Genomic DNA, 20572 nt, shown 5'->3' on the forward strand with positions numbered 1-20572 from the left:
TTCAGCAGATTTCCTTTTAATTCACCAAAAGTTAGTATTAGATAATGCCTCATTTGCATATCTAAACAAAAAAAGAAATAATTGTCTTTATGTAAGTTATCTTAAGTTATGCAAGTTTCTTGTTGATAATTATGAGTTAAGCTTTTCACCCCATTCACCTGCAGTGTCTGATCTTTACATATCTTTAATGACCATTTTTTAAAAAAAAAAATTTTTTAACCTGACTGTCCAATGTTCCGATTTCTGAACTTGAAATGTATGCAAATTAGCTTATATTTGATTAGACAATGCCACATTTGCATATTTATACATAACATTTAAGAAAATCAACTGGGGAAGTGACATTGCGACATCCATTAGTTAATGTTTTACTCTATTCACCCGAGTGTCTCCTCTGAAAGATAAAGAAATGCATCAACCTCAAACCCTGTACATTTAAAATAATTTCAATGGTCTTCTCTGACTGAGTGGAATTAAAACATCTCTCTTGCTTCATGAAGCCCCTTCTCCGAACACATCCTTAATTCAGCCCCCGGAAAAGAGTCTGTATTCCCCCCACAGACCCAGTTGCCCATTCAGAACATTTTCCCACCGTGGGGGTCCAGACTGGCTCGGTTCGAGGCAATTGTTAGAAGGTCACGATCCAGAGGGTCTTAATGGAGGTGGGGGGGGGGTGGGAGTGATGTGCTTCTGCTTTTCCTGTCTGAAATCTTTCAGGTTGAGGTCTTTCTTGTAAACTCCCCACCCCACCCCCACCTAAAGTCAACTTATGATTCCAGACACAGACACATTAGCTTCCTATAAAAATGAAGCGGTCTGTCTGACTTTAGTTTTGTGGCAGTTTAGACATTTAATATCTGAATAACCTGTTTAATCAGTTCAAAAATAATTAAAAAAGTTAAGTCAACAAAGTCTTCAAACTTTTCATCGTGGTCCCATTTTCTAACCTACAGTAACTTAGCAGATTTTAAATCTCTGCAATTTCCAGCATGAGTAAAGCTCTTGGCCACATATATGATGTTGCAACCCTTCACCCCAATAAGTCTAATTCCATTTGACAGCATGACCTCATGGTTGCTAATCAAAAAGATCATACAAGAATCATATACAGGATAATATCATTGCAATGAGATGGCACCATCCTCATCTCCAAACATCTAAGGTTTAGCATGGTGCATGCATTCATAACCTCATTCATAACCTCACAAGTGCAAAAGTTTAATTTGTCACATTTATGAAATTGTTTCAAATTGTCACAATAAATATGTAGCACTTGCGGTGATTGGCTGCGATCAAAACCATACAAATAGTTTTTTGTTTTCGAGATTTAGGCACAAAAGGGATCGATCCAGGGTTTCGATACTTACTGGGTTATTTCTGCCGATACTTTAAAAGGTATACGAGAACCGATACCCAGCCCTACATGTAATAGTGTGCCTGTATATGTGTGTGTGTGTGCTCTTCATGACTAGTAATTAGTGTGCACCATGGCGCGTAATAATAGTGGGCACTGGGGCAGGTCATAACTTACTTCTATCGCTACTGGGCAGACAGGTTACAGGCAAAAAGGTAACTGAACACCACATAACAACAATGATGAGCTGACAAAAAACAAACAAACTGGGCTGGTGAATGACTGAATTGGGGAAGTGTGGACAGGTGTGTAAAACATACAAAAGCAGGAAGTGAAGTGATCTGAAACGATAGAGGGGAGAGGTGAGTGACAAAATAAAACAGGACACACTAGACATAAATTAATGAAACGTAGGAAAAACGTGGAGCAAGGCAGATTATGACAAGGGGGCTCATTAATGAACTGTATTTCTTCATCCTGTGAAGGATCCATCCTGTCTCTTTAGATCAAACTCAAATGAATGAAATGACTCACCCCTTCCTTTCCTGTCAGGACAGTTATCTTTAGGATTTCAGTAGAACTAGAAGCTACTCTGCTTTTCTATGTGACTAAATAATTGCTTTTGAAAACACACATAGAATTTTCAAAACAAATACATTCAGAACAGGATTAGAATTTATATTTAAAATATATCTAAATATTGTTTATAGAGCAGCAACAAAGTCACTATTGTCATTAATATCTCAGAAACAAATGTAAAATAAACACTTCTGAGTGAAGTTTATAAAGAAAGAAGAAGGCAGGCATCCATTAGTGTCAGTTATTCAATAAGTTTATAAAAAAAACGTTTGGCTGATCATGCCTGCTGTGCTTGTGTAAATGTGGCCGCAGTAACCGATTGAATTAGGTTTCACTTTCATTTACGTGTCCGTTCTTGTTGCACAGATGTATTGATAAAGTATTGGCTTTTTACTCGCAAATATTTTATTGCAGTTACAGTAACAAGCGTAGTTGCCGTCAGCTCAAGTATCCTTCACTTCATCTAGTTCACTTCACCGCAGCGAGCTATCTGCTCGCGCTTCGTGTGTGTGTTTGTGCATATGTGTGTGTGTAGTTTGAGGATCTCAGCCTGACAGAGAGAGCAGAGCAAATACGTGCTGCGCCGTGAAAATAAATGACTTCAAAACATTAAAAAGTACTAATAAAACATCAGGGCTTATCAATACTCCGGTAATTTAGCACCAGGGCCCGTTTAACATAAAGGCTGTCGCTAGAGCCAGTTTCCAATCTGGGCTGCTGTAGAAACATGGCGGTGCAAGATGGCGGACTCTGTGGAAGCCTGTATCTATGAAGATATAAATGGCTTTTTCTAAGCTAACGAAAACACTGAGATTCCCAGTTTCAGGTGATTATACACTGATTAAAACATAGTTATGAATATTATATCCCATTGCTGCCAAATAATCCCCCTAAATGTCACACACTGTGAGTCTAATCTAAACAGCATTTGGATGCATGCCCGATGGATGGATGACCAGATTAATAATTTCCCCCACTTTTCGGTTTCTGTGAAATCAAATGATCAACTGTGCACATACAAATATTTACTTAAGCCTTTTTCAAGGGGGGCCTTGTGCAGTAAGGGGTATCCTTAAAACGTTTCCTAAATCACTGCTCATAGGAGACTTGTAATATGGATGCTTTTGAAGAGATCTGAACAGACATTAAGCCACTAATAACAAAAACCCACATTTGTAAAATGCTGCGGACGGCTTTCATTTTCTGGTTGTACATTTTTCTTTGACAGGCAGCCGAGGAGAAAACTGGCCATGACGGTTAAAGTAGGTAAGAGGTGTGTACACAAAGATTACACAGTGTGATCAAACTCATATACCCTCTCTGAACAAACCAGACTGAGAGAGCTCAGAGTTAACCAAAGCCTGACCGGATAGTTTTCAGCTGTTTTCTCGTCCATGTCATGTTTATAAAGGTGAATGTGGTCAGATATTTGGCTGGCAAACCTGAATTTCAATCATGCACAACCAGAAAAAGCAAATTTAATTAACTATAAACACAGACGGTTCAACTCTCATTGTATTTTGCTTTACTTTTTTCAATAAAATAACAGCGTTGACATGAAACGGTTGAAATATCTATCTATTGACGCTGTCTTTATTAATTGAGTGTGTTGCAGTTCCTCACCATGGCCACTGGAGGGCAACATGAACACTCTTAACCATGAAATAAACACACTGTTTCCATCTTATGTCTCAGTAATTTCATTATTTTTTGTTTTTCTCTACATTTATAGCAACAGTGGCATCAATTAATTTCAAAACAGTTGTTCTGAACTCTCTTTGAATATTACACGAGCCTTCTGCGAGTCTCACATGAAACTCACATGCAACAACTGAACACATTTGTCATCATACATCTGAGCTGTGTGCTCTCCTTAAAACCAGCCGTGTCTTTGTGCTTTTCACTTACTGTGAGCTAGAGCCCTCTAGTGTTGACTCTGAAAATGTACCAGTGTAAACTTCATTGATGAAATAATGATGATGAAAAAAGTCAGTGGAAACATTAATATTCATCATGAAATGGGTACTCTGGATGGTCACTCCACCTGTGTTGAAACAACAGAATTTAAAAAAATAATTTCTGAGCATAATGATGATCATGATGATGAGCTCTTATTTGAAAAAAGCAACACAACACAAATCATTATAATGCAAACTACAACCTACATATTTACATAAAAATCAAGTACAGTATTTTATTCAACTCACTTTTGATTATATATTTTCCTACCAAAGCGTATACTTACATCAGCAGCTCCACAAAGCGAATGTTTTTGTTCAGTGCCTCAATGGCTTTCATTTCTTCCCCGGTGAGTGAAAAATCAAATATCTGGAACAATATATGAGTCGTTGTTCTTAAAATGATTGAAATTGATTCATGAATACTGTATGAAAATAAAGATTTCAGCACGAAAGCATACACGCCATGATAAAAGGCGCTTTGGTTAACCCACCTGGAAGTTGTGTTTGATCCTCTCGGGGCTGAAGCTCTTGGGGATCACGGCGACTCCTCTCTGGACATTGAAGCGCAGAGCCACCTGGGCAGTACTCTTGTTGTACTTTTTACCAATAGATACAATCAGCTCGTCCTCCAGCAGGGGAGGACATTTCACATTCACCCTAAACCAGAGACAGAAGAAAATACAAATGATGCCAAAAAAAATAAAAAAAATGCTTGAGTTTTTTTCACCCGTCCATTTAACACAATACCAGGGGGAGCAACACGTTCCAAAATACCGGCTGTCAGTGAAAAGTGCATATCTCTTCAAACCTTCATACCAGGATGCGTCTCTGGAGGAGCCAATTGGGCAGTAGCCAACAATCACAATGTCATTGTGACGACAGTACTCCAGAAGCTTGGGTTGTGTGAAATATGGATGGCACTCAACCTGAAGGTAAGCAAGAAGAGAATGAATCATTTAAAAAAGAATACTGGACCAAAGTGGTCCGACTTTACATCAGCACCCTGTGCTATACTAAATCGAATTGGATTGGAATGGAGAGGAAAGATGCACTCCTTTAATACCATTAAAGCTAAACAAAAGATGAAAAAAGAGTTTCGTCAAAGTCTGTTGAATATCAGGCATATATAAGCAACCACTGATACTGCACCATCTATGGAAACTTGTTCCTATGTGGCATGTATCCAAGAAAACTCAAAGAGACATGTTGGGGTCACCTGGTTGGACACAGGTTTGTGTTTGAGGCCGGGTTTGCTCAGCAGCAGCTCCAGCTGTCTGCGATTGAAGTTGGAGACTCCCAGAGATTTAACCAGCCCTGCGTCTTTGCAAGCCTCCAAAGCCTGTTGAGAGGAAAAGATTTACATCCTCTCAAAGACTGAGAGTGATTGTCTTTACAGACTCTGAGAGACTGGAGAAAGAAATACAAGGTGAAGAGGAAAAAACAGATCTCTCAATAGAGCTTGGCTGTTTATGACACTGTCCTTGGTAGTTTCTGATGCTGCAGCAGAGAATATTCTGGGATCAACTTTCAAGTATAAAAGGAATATCATATGCGGTTTCTCCTGATTTATTATTTTTCTGTTAGCGCATGAGACATTCTCTAGAATGCACAGAGAAAATAGCATATCCTTTAAGTTGTAAAAGATGCTACCTATTCTATGTTGCATACCGAAAGTAAATAACATCACACTCGCTTATTAGACACTTCTAGGTAAAGCTGATACAAGATATGTGGTTGATTTACTGCTATGAAGGCTATAATATATATATATATATATATATATATATGTATACATGTTGTTGAGACTATCTCTAACCAGTGACACAGTTTCTCTATCTCTACTGTCATTTTTTCAGTTTCCAGTCACTCGTGTTGATGTAAAATTCATAGTATTGTGCAAAGTGTTTTTAATATTTTGTCCGTCCCCTCTAACATAAATACATGTTCACTTAGTCTGTAACAGTTTTTGGCATGCTTCATAAGTTATACTTATGTAAGAAAGCAAAAGTGAAACAAAAAAAGACGAAATACACTAAGTGAGAAAACAATATGACATGATACTGCATCCAGACATTAGAGACAACAAAGAGGAGAAGAGAAAAGTCTTGAAATAGCAGGACCATCTATTTTGATGAAGTCGGTAGAACTCACCTCCCATGTTGCACAGAGGTCTGTGTGGTGGTAGATGTACTTTCCATCCTGGTCTTTTGGATAGAACTCATTTCCAGGCTGAAATGTAAGCACAATTCAGTCATTTGCATGTAACACTTCAATGGTTTTGGCATGAGCTGTTCATGGTGATGCTAAAACTTGAATTTGCAGTTGGCTTTAATTCGACTATTTTGGATAATTCAACCTACATAATACAAATATCTGAGTGTGACTAAGACATTTATGCCAACTGTAAACACGGCCAAATTGTTCCAGTTACCCAATCTTAACCAAACATACCCTTGGCTGTCTAATCTTTTCTGAAACCTAAAACTAAAGCCACATTGCACATGTGTTATGCATTTATACATTTTAATAAAATTGTCTTGGTATCTTATCTAGTGTATATTTAATAATTTAACTAAAAAGAAACATTAGATTGGGAAACAATCATGTAGATGTGTTGTTTAGGTTTGTTTTTCTATACTCACTAACTGTTCTTTCTATAACAAATAGTTTTCAATCAGCACACATTTCTTAAAACATCTTCTAACTTCAAACCACCCTGTTTGGGTAAATAATACCTTATCCAAAACCAGACACCACCAGTGTGACATACCTAAGGGAACTGTTCAGACACTAAATGACTGGTTGCTAAGTGAACTGCAATCTATTTGTGTGCTATTAAGAAACCTTGAAGGCCATGGGAAGCTCGACGATGTAGAGATCCACGTAGTCCAGTTTTAAGGATTTCAGTGTCCTCTCCAAGGCCGGCCGCACCAACTCTGGGGGATGAAAGGTATTCCAGAGCTGAGGAAGATCACACAGTACTAATTAGAAAACATTCAAATGAAAATTGAAATGTCCAAAACACCTGACATACGACAGAAGGTATCACCTTTCCGCAGTAAAAGATGTCCTCTCTTCGAACGGTTCCATCAGCAATCTTCTCTCTAATGGCTCGACCCACTTCGTGCTCGTTGAAATACACCAGTGCCCCATCAAAGTGCCTGTAACCCACATCTATGGCATGCTTGACACACTCCAGTGCTGTGCCTTTGGGTGTCTATCACAAATTCAGAGAAAATATTTTTCACCCGGTGTAGATTAAGTCATGCTGCAGTTTGTGCTCATATGCATTCCTGTTCAGATGATCAATCTATGTTACTATTTATCCAACCACTGCAAGCAATGAACGCAGGCACTCCTCCATTACAGAGAGTCCTCCTTCGCTCAACACGCCTATAGCTCACATGCAGATGTAGAAACACACAGACGATATTCTTCTTACCGTTTGAGGGTCCCCATAGGTGCCCAATCCCAGCAGTGGAATGTGGTTCCCGTCACTGAGAGGGATACTGTGGCTGTCTGCTGTCAGATTCATTGAAAAAGTGGATATGAAGTGGCCTGTCGCCTGCCTACTAGGTAATCTATCAGTGAACCTTGAACCCTGACGTTTCACTGAAGTTAGAGCGCATTGTCAACCTAAAGGAAGTCATGGCGTTTATTGTGGTCTGTTTATCCCCTTCTCAAAGTCTTATCTGGATATTATATTACTCTTAGTGTTACTATTGCTGTTATTGTTGTTATTATAGCAGTTTAAATATACATAATTTGAAGAAGTACCAAAATAATTTCATTTAATAGTTTTATGAGTAATAGATCAATCAGTTATTATAACAAACTGAGTGATGGTCACAATGGATGTGATAGTAAGGCATTATGGCATTACACACACAAAAACAATCAATGGAAGTGTCGTGTGTTGATTTGTGCCAATACAGTGTCAATATGTAATAAATGGAATGTAAGTTGATGTTTTTGCAGTAAAATAGATGACCCAAGTTCAGGCATATAGCCTGATAAAAAAATCCAAATTTTAAAAAGAAAATGATGACACTATTAATTAACGGCCCTAAATGAATGGAAAGGTTAATGCATTATTTTCTGAGCACATACTGTTGTAGTACCGGTCCAATTAACTACAATCACGAGTATTCTTTGAAAAGCAAACAAACGTAAACTGGGAAGTAACGCAGTAACTTTCACAGTAACAAACACGTTGTCCTCCATCACTCACCTCCTCTTATATAGACGCGCGCAGTTTGACCCCACCCCTCTCGTGCCGCAACGAGCGCGTGCGGTGCAATTTGAGCAACATCTCGTCTCACAACATCTGCGACACGACACCCTCACGCGGAGGCATTGTTATCTCTCGTGCGACAGGTCTGTGCTCCCGTCGATAGGTTGTCGCTTCACTGAAAAGGTGACACGTATAAGAATTGTTGATATCTGCGCGCTGTGTTGGAGAAAAAGGATGACCCGGAGGAGAGTGCGGAGGGACATGCAGGTGAGAGAAGATGCTCTTTTAGCACACGCATAGTGTGAAGGAGGGAAATGACTCTCGAGCCCCGTCTGCTCACGTGCGTGTGCATCTCGTAGACTACACATAGAGAGATATTTTGCCTCGAAGGCTAAAAGTGCAGCAAATGGATGGACGCGTGGATAAACAGGAGACGGGGGATGTTGCTGTTGCTGCTGCTACTGCTGCTGCTTCCGTCGTCGTTGAGAACGAAGCTGAGAGCAAGCAGGTGCGAGAGGAAAAGTCCGGCGCCACCGTTCAACATCACATGGACACTTGCCCCGTTTGCCGCCTGAACTTTCACAGTCGAGAGCCCAAACTTCTGCCGTGTCTGCATTCTTTTTGCAAGAAATGTCTGCCTGCGCCCTCGAGGAATTTGGCCATGGCAGAGCCGCCAAGCTCCCAGGTTGACAGCGCGACCAAACCACGTGAGTCACTCTGTTTACAAACAATGGCCATGGATCGATTAAAGGGTCCTCCCCTTCCATGCAAGACAATATAAATAAAAGAAAATCACCATGGCACGTGAAGGCTGGTGTGTTTAAGTGCATGCATTGTCTGTCATGTGTGAGTTATTTGATCAAAAAGCACAAAGTGGATTTCCAATTTTGCTGATTTACTCCAACGTGTGGATTCTGTGTGGTTCCAGTGAATGTGATGCGCTGTCCGGTGTGCAGGCAGGAGTGCATGGAGATAGATGTGATGGAGAACGTCTTTGTGAAGGACTCAGCTGAGGCTCCCAGCAGCACAGTGGAGAGGACAGTCCAGGTCGGTGACAAAAAGCATTACCATGCGGGGGCAGCCTTGCATGCTGATGATCATGATAAGCGTTGTCCTGTGCCCTGAGGGTTGGAACGGGGACAATATAGGTGCAACACAATGGTTCTTGGATATGTCTTTTGTCCACTCTGACATCATGTTTGCAGATTATATCTCATCCAATTTGCTTGATCAAACGAGCTTGTTTGTCTCATCTGCCTGTAGCTCTGCATGACCTGTGATGACAACACCGAAGCGGCCGGGTTTTGCGTGGACTGCGTTGAGTACCTCTGTGCCACCTGTGTGGAGGCCCACCAGAGAGTCAAATTTACCAAAGACCACAGCATCAGACAGAAGGCAGAAGTCCCGCGCGGTATTCTAACCAGTGACCTCGTCTCTATCTTTTTTTATCCTGTGAAAGACTTTGTGGTGTTTCCATGACAAAGGGAAGATCTATTGTGTTGCTCTGGGTTTAGTGTAGCGCTTGTAATAGATTTCAGGGCTAACTGCTTCACAATCAAATGTCGTTTCCGATAGGACAATACGTTTATCATGACTAAGCATTCAGTGTGTTAAAAATACACACTTGGCACTTTTGAAGTTTTGTCACTTGGTTTCACTGCAACATTCCACATTCTTACACTTTTTACTAGTATTGTTTTAAAGAACGTATTACTAATGGCCCAATTGATAAATATACATTTACATAGAAATCTCTCATCTTGCCCAGTTTTAATGCCATTTTGTGGTACTGTGAGCAAATTCAACCTATTCACTCAGCTAAGTAATGGAACACGTTGCTCATGAATTTCAGCAGAATCCGAATTCAATGAAACCATTTAGAGTTGTACTTTGAAAAGAAGTAAAAGCCAAAAGTCTTATTGTCAATGTCTTCAAATGTTAGACCGGACACAACTGTCCAGTTACCCAGAGTGATGAACCTTCTGTTGTTTCCCAGAGGTCCACGGTGTGTCGGCTCAGAGGCCGGTGTTGTGTGACATCCACAAACAAGAGCCGCTGAAGCTGTTCTGTGAGACCTGTGACCTGCTAACCTGCCGCGACTGCCAACTAGTAAAGCACAAGGACCACAAGTACAGTCACAAGCTTCAATATTACTTCGTATATTTATATCATATGGCGGTTCATACACCTGTGGATGCATTTCAGTTTGGTTTGACACATATTTAAAACAAATATTTGTATTGTGCACTCTGCAGGAGTGTCCCTGAACCCATTAGCTTTAGGAGTGCTGCTGCACATCCCATCATCGATGTCATATATATATATTGCATCCGCTGACTCAGTGTTCTCTTTGGAGCAGTTACCAGTTCCTTGAAGATGCTTATAAAAGCCACAAGCAGCACATGGAGAGCATGACCCATCAGCTGCAGGAGAAAAAGAAACAGATTGAAGAGGTGTCAAACTCCATAAACAAAGGGTACGTACTTCCACATACCACAAGACTACACATGCCCAGTATGCAAAGTATTATGCAAACGCTTCTCAACGTTTTTTTGAACTGTTTAGAAAGAAGCCATTTTCCACTTGACGTTTAGCTCTCATGATGGTTGTTATTCTTCAGCCTGGACTCTTATTTCCCATGTTTATGTGTCTATGTGACTCATGGGGGCATCAATTTTCTAGAAGTGGTGTAGTTTTGAGGGAAAGCGCTGTGACCCGCAGCCGCTAACCGAGCTGCGAGGGCAGATGCACAGCGTCAATGCAACTGGAAGTGCATGTTTTTTTTGCCACTGCCAGGTTTAGATGGTTATTATAAGTGTCTGAAAGAAAACATTACGGGAAAGACCCTGCGGAGAAATAAAACCTTTTTTCTTGACCTTTCGCCTGATCCAGTCTGTTTGTTATTGTGTGCAGCGCGCTCGCTCAATACTGGAACAATTTCAGAAACGGTTGTCCCTATTAGTTAGTTAGACAGAACAAAATGGGAAAATAGCTTCCAGGTGGAAAAATACCAAAGTGACCCTAAAAGCATGCATGCTAAGTAATAATCAGAAGGCTCTAAAATGTGTTTTGAATTTTGTACCGGTTGATTTTGGACATGTGATGTCAAATTTGAATACTTACTGATAGTTTCAATGTCTGCTTTTCAGACTTCTTCAGGTTGATCAGAGCCGCACGTCGGTTCATAATGAAATACAGAAATCCATCTGCAGTTTGATTCTGGAGATCAACAAGAAGGGCAAGATGCTAGTTCATCAACTTGAGGTACGACAAAGGCTTTTGAATTCATAACAAATATAACACAACGGTGTTGTTTGTCAGCGGCCTGCTGCTGATCTCTAGTTTGCTGTGTGGTTTCCAGAAGAACATTACCTGCGTGCAAGCTCAGTTGACTGCCCCACCCACCACCACCCCCCCACCCCCGTGGCGCTTACCCTCAAGCTGTTTGAACAGCGCAGATGCTCACTAATTCATGTTTTTCAGGCCGTAACAAAGGATCACGAGAGTGTCCTGCGAAAACAACAGGAGGACATCGGCTATCTATCCAGACACCTGGACCACGTCATCACCTTCACCAAATGGGCCACCGCCAGGAATGGAGGGACGGCCCTCTTGTACTGTAAACGTTTGGTGAGGCTCGTCCCACCATAAAGACTCCGCTCAGCTCTGAAGGCCGGTTTGGAGGCTTGGTCTATCTTGTGCCGCGATGAAGTGGGAACATATGCCTTTCGTAACACACAAGTGTCCTCCTCTGAAAATTATTAATCACATCCCTTCTGTTGCAGATCCTGTTTCAGATTGGAAACCTCCTGCGGGCAAAGTGTAGTACCTCGTTTATACCACAGAGCAGTGTGCGCTTCCAGAGTCGATCCTCTTACTGGGCCTCCAATGTGGATCTGGGTAAGACATTAACGAATGTCTCTGTCATAGAAACTAATCAGGAACCCTGAGATTATTTCAGTCTCCACACTGTTTTTATTTCTCTTTTTTTTTTCTGATTTGTCTTTAATTCTTACCAAAATGTTTCTGTAGTTTATTACTGCCTCATTTTCAGAATGTTGCCACAAGATAAAGGCCAGACTGCAATCCACGAATTCACAAATGTTCAATTTGATGGAGTTGCAAGCATGACAACAAAGGTAGTGGCAGACAATGTTAATGTGGCAAACGTTGCAGAAACTGCATAAAGCTAGAGTCACATGCCCTATGTCATGATTATCTGTCCCTCGAAGGTCTCCTGTTTCACTTCAAAACTCAACGTTTCAATTGTTATACTCTCTGGACAATATCAAAATGGAACAGTGAACAGTTTTTCCACCGCAAACCAGCCCCCTTTTATATTTCACTGCTTTCCAAAAATCCCTTCTTTGTTGTCGCTTGCATACAGGGTATGGGGGGGGGCTTGTCATCTCTTCATGCAAATCACAGCACTTACCAGAGATTTGTTGGTTCCCTTTAGTGGTTTGGATGAAGGATGCTGAATCAGGGAGAGTGTGCTTAAAGATTCACAGGGTTCAGAGCTTACTGAGATATTTTGTTCCAAGAGTCAGCCAACAGAAAAGTAACAGCAAACATTTTGACTGGCAATTCATTGTTTAAGTCAGATTTTGGTTTTATCAAGCGTAAATCACACCACTCTCTGGGTCCAGCCTCTTCATTGTGAGGAATTGTTTTTATTTGTTTTATGTCATTCTAAAGTTAATATTGTTGGGTTTTGGAATGTCAAAACAAGCCATTGGAAAACATCACATTGGGCTCTGAATTTCATTGTAAAAATGAATCTAAAACACTTTCCACAGATACAAGTTATTAGTTACAAACCTCCTTGACATGTTTTTCCACCTTAATAACCTCCAACAAGTTCTGCAAACTTTCTACCACATTGCTGCCCAAACTTTCTCTATCCCACAGTTCTCTGCAGAAGTTCTGTCTGTATTGTGTATTTTTTCGTCCCTACTTGTTATGCTAATCCTGTCTCTGTGTGTATACTCCCCTCAGGCTCTTTAGTGGTAGAGAGTGTACCGGGCCATCAGCTGAGTGGTTTTCAGGGCATCCCACATCAGCTCTCCCACCCCGGCCACGGCCCCTCAGGCTCACCCCACAGCTTTGCCCTGGGAGCGCCCAATAACACTCTGGCTCAGCTCCAGATGCAGGTGGACAAGCTGAACCCGCAGGCCAACTGGCAGCCCCAACCACCTCCTCCGCCCTGGACGTGGTACCAGAGTGTCCGACTGCAGCGAACCGTCCCGGGGGCCCTGCAAGGAGGAGGCTCTCCCTCCCAGAGCGTGCTTCCCCAGCCAGGTCGCAGGTTCATGGCACCTCCTCCCAACCACGTCGGCCCAACTAGCGGACTACCGTGCCCTGGGTTTACGCCACAGGTTAGCGCACGTTGCTGCGTGTGAGTGTGTCCGTTTGACAGACAAGCCCTCTTAACGAGCACCGACAGTGGACGACATTGTCCTAAATAGAGCTGACAGCCTTCACATCCCGGGCAATTTGTGTCTTTCCTTGTCAAGATGGATTTTAATCTTGGACGAGTTTATGACTCAAAATCATAAAATAAAACAGCTCAATCCGCAGTGCAACAGCGGCCAGCATGTGACAGAGAGCGGACCCAAGATTCCATTAGAGAGGGTTCATAATATCTCGTCATCCAAGTTGTTTAGTCTAGTCCGCAGGGTGTTTTGGTTCCAGCGCTGAGCTATAGGCTCAATCACAGGACAATACTTGGTGTGTGAAGTGCACCCTTAAGTTGTGTCGTACTGACGTGCACAAGCTGTTACAGCTGCATAATGAAATGATCTCCGTAGGAAAGAAATATGTGTTTTTGCATGTTTTACTAGAAATCAGCTCCACTTCATGACTTATTTTTTAAAGCAGGTTGTGGTCAGGCTCCAGTAGGTCTAAAGAGTGTTTTTTCTCTACACGTCACTAAAGTATAATCAACTTAAAGAGATTGAAGGATAATTGAAAAGTCCATAACTTTCAGTATACAGTATGTCTGCTTTTATTTTTGTTAAATTGAAACTGTGAGTGCAGATCCATTCGAGATAATTACCTCCTAGCGTGATGAGGCATGATGAGGCAAGTCGATTGTTGCGCAAGAAATTAAAACTGATGGCTTACTGGAAGGTTTGCAAAAACAGTGAAGTGGTTAGTATTAAAGCCTCTCAACTGTTGGTGTCAAATCTCAAAATACATGACTCATTAAACAAAGCTTAACACACAATAACTCAGTGTGTGTGCGGATTGATCAGATTGTATAAACATGTAATGTCACAAAAGCTGTTCTGACTTCAGCAAAAATAATTGGGGTTAATTCAGGACCCCATCACTCATAGTAATTGAAAACAAATAGGTGTTCAGGGCCTTTACATTAAGTATATGTGATTTGAAGTGATGTGTTATTGTAGTGTAGCGTTATGCGTTAAAACATTCCAAATGTTGGTATGGCCCTTTATGTGTATCTGAACTAAACCAAATGTCATACATGCAGGAATCTTGTAGAGAAACATTAACTGAACCTGCAGGTTTATAGTTAAAATAGACCAAAAAAAAATAACATCTCAGGCAGATCAGCCTGGAGCTTCTGGGTGTTTTGTTTATGGGTTTCGTCTTCTGTGTTTCTTTGTTGCCATGGGGCGTCGACCAACGACAGGGTAATGAAAGCGCACTGTTTCATGCTCCCCTCCATCATCACATGTTTACAGACGCTGACAGGAATGCAGGATGAGAATGATTGCAGCATTTCTATCCATCTTCCTTCTTTCTCCGTCTCGTAGCCTCTGAGGGGGATGGGCAGCAGCTCCAGCTACCAACCCAAAGCTGTGGACGTGTTTTCCTCTCCACCTCTGTACACCCATGTAGCACCACTGCCCATCAATGGTGGCGTCAGTTCGCCTCAATCACGACAGACGGCAAGTGACTCCATCCACTAATGTAAACTATGTTGATATACATTGTAGTAAACAACATGCAATGCTGTGTTTAGATTGAGCCCACATATCTGAACGGGAGGAATGATCCAGGCGGTCCGGTGTATGTGCTGAAACCAAACTATCCCCACAGCCTGCCACCTGCTCTGCTACACAGAAATGGTATGTCTGCACCGTCAGTGTCGAACCGTATGCATTGCTGTATTCTCGATAAAGGAAAACAGATTTTTATTTCTCTCAAGTGCGAGGACAGCAGAATTCTCTAGGGTACGCTGCTGTATCCCAGGAGGAGAAACCGGGGTAAGGAGACAGCTGCATGCCCCCTAATTCCTTTTGGGCCACCGGTCTGTCTGGTGAATTTCGATTTCACTCTAATTGGTTCATGCTCTGCTCCCAAGGACTGTTACCTGGAAACCTCCAGAAACACAGCCGGCCAGTGGAGCAGTGGGCTCGGCCGTCAAGAAAAGACGGAGAGCGTCACCAGGGCCCATCATTGTCATCAAAGATGAGCCAGATGACGACAGTAGCTACGTAAGGAGACAATAGATCTTTATTACAGTCCAATGACTATTCCATATGTACTCTATATCAGACATTTATCCAAAGCGGGCTACTGTAGCAAGACTGGGCTAACACAGAGTATGAATTTAAAGGGAAATCGTGATTTATTACAACTAGGCCATCATTTCTGCGTAACTAGAAATTGGTTACCTTAGCACTGTACTCACCATACACCTCATACAGAGCTGTTTTTTCCTCCCTGTTTGTGGATTCCAGGTACAAGCCAACCAAAGAGCCAGCCTCCCCGACAGCACGGGTGACCGACCCCAAATCAGTGTCCAGGGTGAGGGGAACAAAGTCCAGACTCCTCTTCAAAGCACGGATGACAAACCCCACAGCCATTCACAGCCTCCGAGCAGCCCACGGGACCAGAGTGGGACTAAAGCTCCGGATCCCATCTGCTCACTGTGGGGGGGGCAGCAGGTAGACCAGCACCGCGCTCCGCTAGACGACCCTAATGAAGGCCTGTGTGCTGCGTGTCAGACTGCGGGGGAGCTGCTGTGCTGCGAGAAGTGTCCCAAGGCTTTTCACCTTTCGTGCCATGTTCCAACTCTCCGCAAATCTCCCAGGCAAGCGCTGACAGGGCGAATTAATTAATTTATGCTCTCAGATGAAAACCCCATAACTCATGTTTCTTTTAGATTTTTCCTGTTTATGCTTATTATTATGGTCCCCTGTGGAATAAAAACCCCTTCAGCTCTTAAGAATGAGGCAAGACAAGTTGTTGTCACATCTTGGTGTGAGCATGCTTTATGCACTTCTGTGTTGCTGTTTACTGGCTTTTGTATTGAGTCTCTGCACTGTGTCTTTTCAGTGGCGGATGGTTTTGCTCTCTCTGCCGTGACCTGTTAGTGCCTGAGATGGAGTATGACTGCGAAAGCAAAGCTGAAGCCAAAACAGTAAAGAAGGAGCCAGATTCTGAAGGAGGATTTCCCCCTGTGGACAAACGAGTCAGTTCTCTTTTTTTTCTGTTTACAATGATGACAGTAATTTCGGTTACAATAAAGATGATAGAATTATAGTAATTATAAGGAGAATCTTTTGGATATCTGCAGGAAACAGTCATATTTCCAAAAATATGGCTAAATGCTCAGATTGTGTCTCTATCCTCACTTTGCTAGGTGCATATGATAGTGTGCACATGTTACAGCGCCCTCCTGCTGCTCCTTCATTGGACAGACACTCAGAATCCTAGCTCACTCATTGGCTAGCCTGACTAAGTAACTCACATCTTTCGTGAATATGAAAACCAGGCACAAGACCTCCAGTTGTCGTGACCAGGACCAGGAAGCGATCGCTCCAGAGAACACAAAGTATTTTAGGCGACACGTAGCATTTGGATATACACGAAATACGTGGTTTTACTGTTGGAACCATTGGAAGCCACTGAAATAAAACTAACCACAGCTTTAATAAATCAACCTAAATAAATGTTTGCCAAGCCACCATATTGTGTTCACTATTGTCCTGCATCTATATTATGTACTACAACAATAACATTTAATGAGTTGCCAATTGTCTCAGGTTCAAAATTATTAAGTAAGCAGATGCGACAGACCAGAGATTGGAGCATTTGTTTGTCACTTGACTTGTATTAAGTCCTTTGTCTTTTTCTACCGCTGCAGAAGTGTGAGAAGCTGTTGCTGCACTTGTTTTGCAGCGAGCTGAGTTCAGCCTTCCCGCAGTCTGTATCCCCCTCGGTGAGTCTGGAAGCTTGGCTGACAGCAGGGCGAAAAGTTCACAGGATTAATGTCACATGGAGTTTCTGTAACTGTTATTTTAATGATGTGTAATATGCAGTATTTATCAGTAAATACAGAGACATTATGCAACTTTAATCAGGTATTATAAATATAGAGGGATTTGTCTTGCTGTCAGAGCTTGTAGTGTTTGTATTTGCACAGTGGATGGGCATGGATGAACATTAACAATGATGGACTATAATCGACAATAAGTGCGTACATTACAACACTATATTTGTGTGCAGTACTTACCTACAGCGTGCATTTTGGCTTGAAATATATCTGCTTATTAAAAACCCTCACGTAACAAAATATATCACGGTTTTACTTCACCTTCCCGTAGAATTTGATCGTTTTATTATCTCTCCCTTTCTAAATACTGTAGGTATGTGCTAATCACAGGCTGGCTATAAAAGGACCAATCAATCTTTCCGCTGTGAAAAAACGACTGGAAGCGAAGCAGAGTGTGTGCTACCAAAGCCCTGCAGAGTTTGTATCAGACGTCAGGCTCGTCTTTGGGAACTGTGCAGCGCTCAGAGAGGTACTGTACAAAGATTTGCAAAAAGCAATTTTTTTTCAGTATGCAGCTCTTGACACTTGGTAATAAAATATTGTTTCCCTCATCTCTGCTTACAGGTTGACACGGAGGTCACCACGGCAGGCGGGACGCTTAAAGAGCTGTTTGAAGAGCAGCTGGGGATCATGTTCCCTGACCTGACCTCTCCAGAAATCAAACTGGAGATGATTCCTACTGCCCCCTTTGACTCTCAACTCTTGTCTCTTGACAACATATTCCAGCATTCAAAGCGCCAGCGCACATGTTCAGACTCCCAGGATGCACCGAGCCGTCCCGGTGGAGAGGAGGGAGTAGTGTGAAAGCACAAGTCTTCTTAATCGTTTGGATATTTGACACTGCCAGCACCAGCTAATATGTGGCGAAAATGTATTATACACAAAAATGTATTGTACACAATCACCAGGTCACCAAAAAATGTGTTGTATGTTTACTGATTCAATTAAATTGCAAGCAAACAACTATGATACAGGGCGACACATTATTTAGTTTTTCTGGACTAAGCATGCATTACAACTGCTGCATTTACTCTGAATCTGAAGACATCTTGGATTAAAGCTTGGAGATTAAGACTGAGTGTCATGCAAGAATTTAGTTCAGTTCACAGGGTAAAGCTGACCGGCTTTTATGATTACTATAATCGATTTGAGTTATTAATTTGCTCTCCCCCAAATGACAGCTTCATTGACACATGGCTAATCGGTGGTGTGGTCAGGTCCGGTGTGTTTTTCCTGTTTAGCTCTCCGTGTATACGTATGAAAGTGATCGGGAAGGATGTGAATCTGCAGCTTTGATGTTTGTGGTCTGTGTTCTGTGGAATAAGATACGGTTACGGTCCCCTGGAGGCCAGTAAAGTGAAGACATCAAAGGAATCGAAGCTGTTTGATAAAACCCAAGACAGTTCAAGATGTTACATTGTCACACATCATTAAACAGTATTTCTGCTTGGTCGGGTTACATGTTAATGTTATGTTTGATTTTATTTGACTATCTACAATTTATTTATTTAATAATTATTTATTTATGTTTGTTATTATATTTTATTGTTAAGAGCTACGACCAGTTTGAATGTTACGTGAGACTGTCTCTACTTGTTCTGAGCTCGTTTTTAGTTCAGTAATATCTCTTCCACACACTCACTGTTGTGAACAGTTTTCCTGTAACCTCCCAGAGCCAGAACATTTAGCCATAAACCTACTTGCATACAAGTCAACTTGCAGGTGTTTACAGGGTACAATAAAACATGATCGCCTACGTCTGAGTAATGATTCTGTGTAAAGACGAATGCCATAAACCCCCTTCACCCTATAAACGCATGTTAATGCAGTCTATTAATGTCCTGCTTGAAAAGGAGAAATGCATTATTTCCCTCGTTACAACTTCGATGTTCAGCAAAGCCCCTTTCTCCTTTAAGAAGCGTCCACAGTCGTGTTGACTAACAGTGAACAGGTCCTCTGGGGCCCCACAGGGCAGGCCTCTGACTGCCCGGCTGTGTTTGTGGCCCTCTGCTGAGTGACACAGACGTGGCAGGACACCCTTTGTTCAGCTTCAAAGGAACTGTACTCCACCCGCCCACAACAGGATTAGCTCTGTTTGAATGCGACCTCGGCCACTCCAATTTCCTCCACCTATGAGCTCGGAGGTCAGCTCACGCTGCTGTTTCTTGTTAAAGCCCAAATGTAGAATGGAGGTGGAGAGGAGGGCTGGTAGTTTCTGGAAGTCTAGCAGGCGTGAGAAGTTGCCCTCAGATGTTGACTGTGCTTTAGCCCGGCACTGGTCTGGCTCTCATTTTGGGCATTCTTCATTTGTTATATGGCCTCTAAAGGCCTATTATCAATTGTCTACATTGCACTAAGGCAAAGATAAGATTAAGGACAGCAGTAAAGGAGTGCTCTGTGTTGTTGTAGTAACTGTAGCATCACAGAGGGGGGGTTGCCACAGCCTTGACTGATAAACATCTGCAGGAACTATATCTGTGCTGCTGTAGCAACAGTCTACTTTAAACCGAGAGGTCCTCAGTTTAAATACATTTCCAGGACCATACAATGTTTTTGCATATTTAACTTAATTTCTTATCATCACTTTTCTGCTGCAGTGTTTGATTTGTGAAGTGTTTTTCCTACCTTCATTCATTTTGCTAAGATCCTAACATGGATTTGCAGAAAGCCTGCTAATCCATTACAGTACACACCATGTCTGCTTTTTGTGGTTGAATCGATGTCCTGTTGTGGGACTGTGATTGATTAAAAAACATATACGTTTTGCTTAACTGTGCAACTGTAACATTAAAGACAAAAATATAAAAGCTGTTGTTCACTGTGATGGATTACCTCCTCAAGCAAGTTCTCTGCAAGCTCACTTTCACACCATGGTGGGATGTTTTTCATGAAGGTTTTATTGGGGAAAAATGAACCCTGGATTCCAATATTGCAAAAGGGCCATTGTATTTTCTAAATAAGGAAGATAAATAACATAAAAGTTGAGCTTAAATCTCCACTTCAATAACCTAAACCAGCTCCGCAATACTTGATAGTGAAATCAGTGTTGACACGCTGCCAGAACAAATGACATTCATGAATGTTTATTATGCATCCAAAGCACTCAAAACACTGCTGTGGTCTATTGAAATGTA

At 41.8% G+C, this 20572-nt stretch overlaps 2 protein-coding genes across 3 annotated transcripts; one reads left to right on the forward strand and one right to left on the reverse strand.

Annotated features, from left to right (window-relative positions):
- Positions 1-689: 689 nt before the first annotated feature.
- On the reverse strand, positions 690-7985 carry LOC116396625 (aldo-keto reductase family 1 member D1-like). 2 transcript variants are annotated; one of them, XR_004213614.1, is made up of 10 exons: positions 7337-7985; positions 6944-7111; positions 6739-6855; positions 6046-6123; positions 5111-5233; positions 4711-4820; positions 4386-4551; positions 4179-4261; positions 3842-3977; positions 690-1695 (listed from the first exon to the last, which is right to left on the reverse strand). XR_004213614.1 is itself a non-coding variant. In XM_031871362.1 (9 exons), the coding sequence occupies exons 1-9, from the start codon at positions 7427-7429 to the stop codon at positions 3935-3937; spliced, it is 981 nt and encodes a 326-aa protein (XP_031727222.1). In that variant the 5' UTR covers positions 7430-7985; the 3' UTR covers positions 2493-3934. The 2 variants fall into 2 exon arrangements, 1 of the variants encoding a protein (XP_031727222.1); XM_031871362.1 differs by lacking the exon at positions 690-1695 and having other exon boundaries at positions 2493-3977.
- A 197-nt stretch (positions 7986-8182) lies between these two features.
- On the forward strand, positions 8183-20186 carry LOC116395906 (transcription intermediary factor 1-alpha-like). The gene is made up of 18 exons (XM_031870127.1): positions 8183-8835; positions 9057-9175; positions 9392-9539; positions 10125-10257; positions 10488-10604; positions 11278-11392; positions 11612-11758; positions 11914-12028; positions 13127-13506; positions 14911-15045; positions 15120-15225; positions 15306-15363; positions 15462-15594; positions 15841-16193; positions 16439-16574; positions 17250-17324; positions 17752-17907; positions 18003-20186. The coding sequence occupies exons 1-18, from the start codon at positions 8535-8537 to the stop codon at positions 18240-18242; spliced, it is 2967 nt and encodes a 988-aa protein (XP_031725987.1). The 5' UTR covers positions 8183-8534; the 3' UTR covers positions 18243-20186.
- Positions 20187-20572: the final 386 nt, after the last annotated feature.

Source organism: Anarrhichthys ocellatus, unplaced genomic scaffold (assembly GCF_004355925.1).
Source record: "Anarrhichthys ocellatus isolate YVR2014 unplaced genomic scaffold, GSC_Weel_1.0 scaffold2, whole genome shotgun sequence".
Lineage (NCBI taxonomy): Eukaryota > Metazoa > Chordata > Actinopteri > Perciformes > Anarhichadidae > Anarrhichthys > Anarrhichthys ocellatus.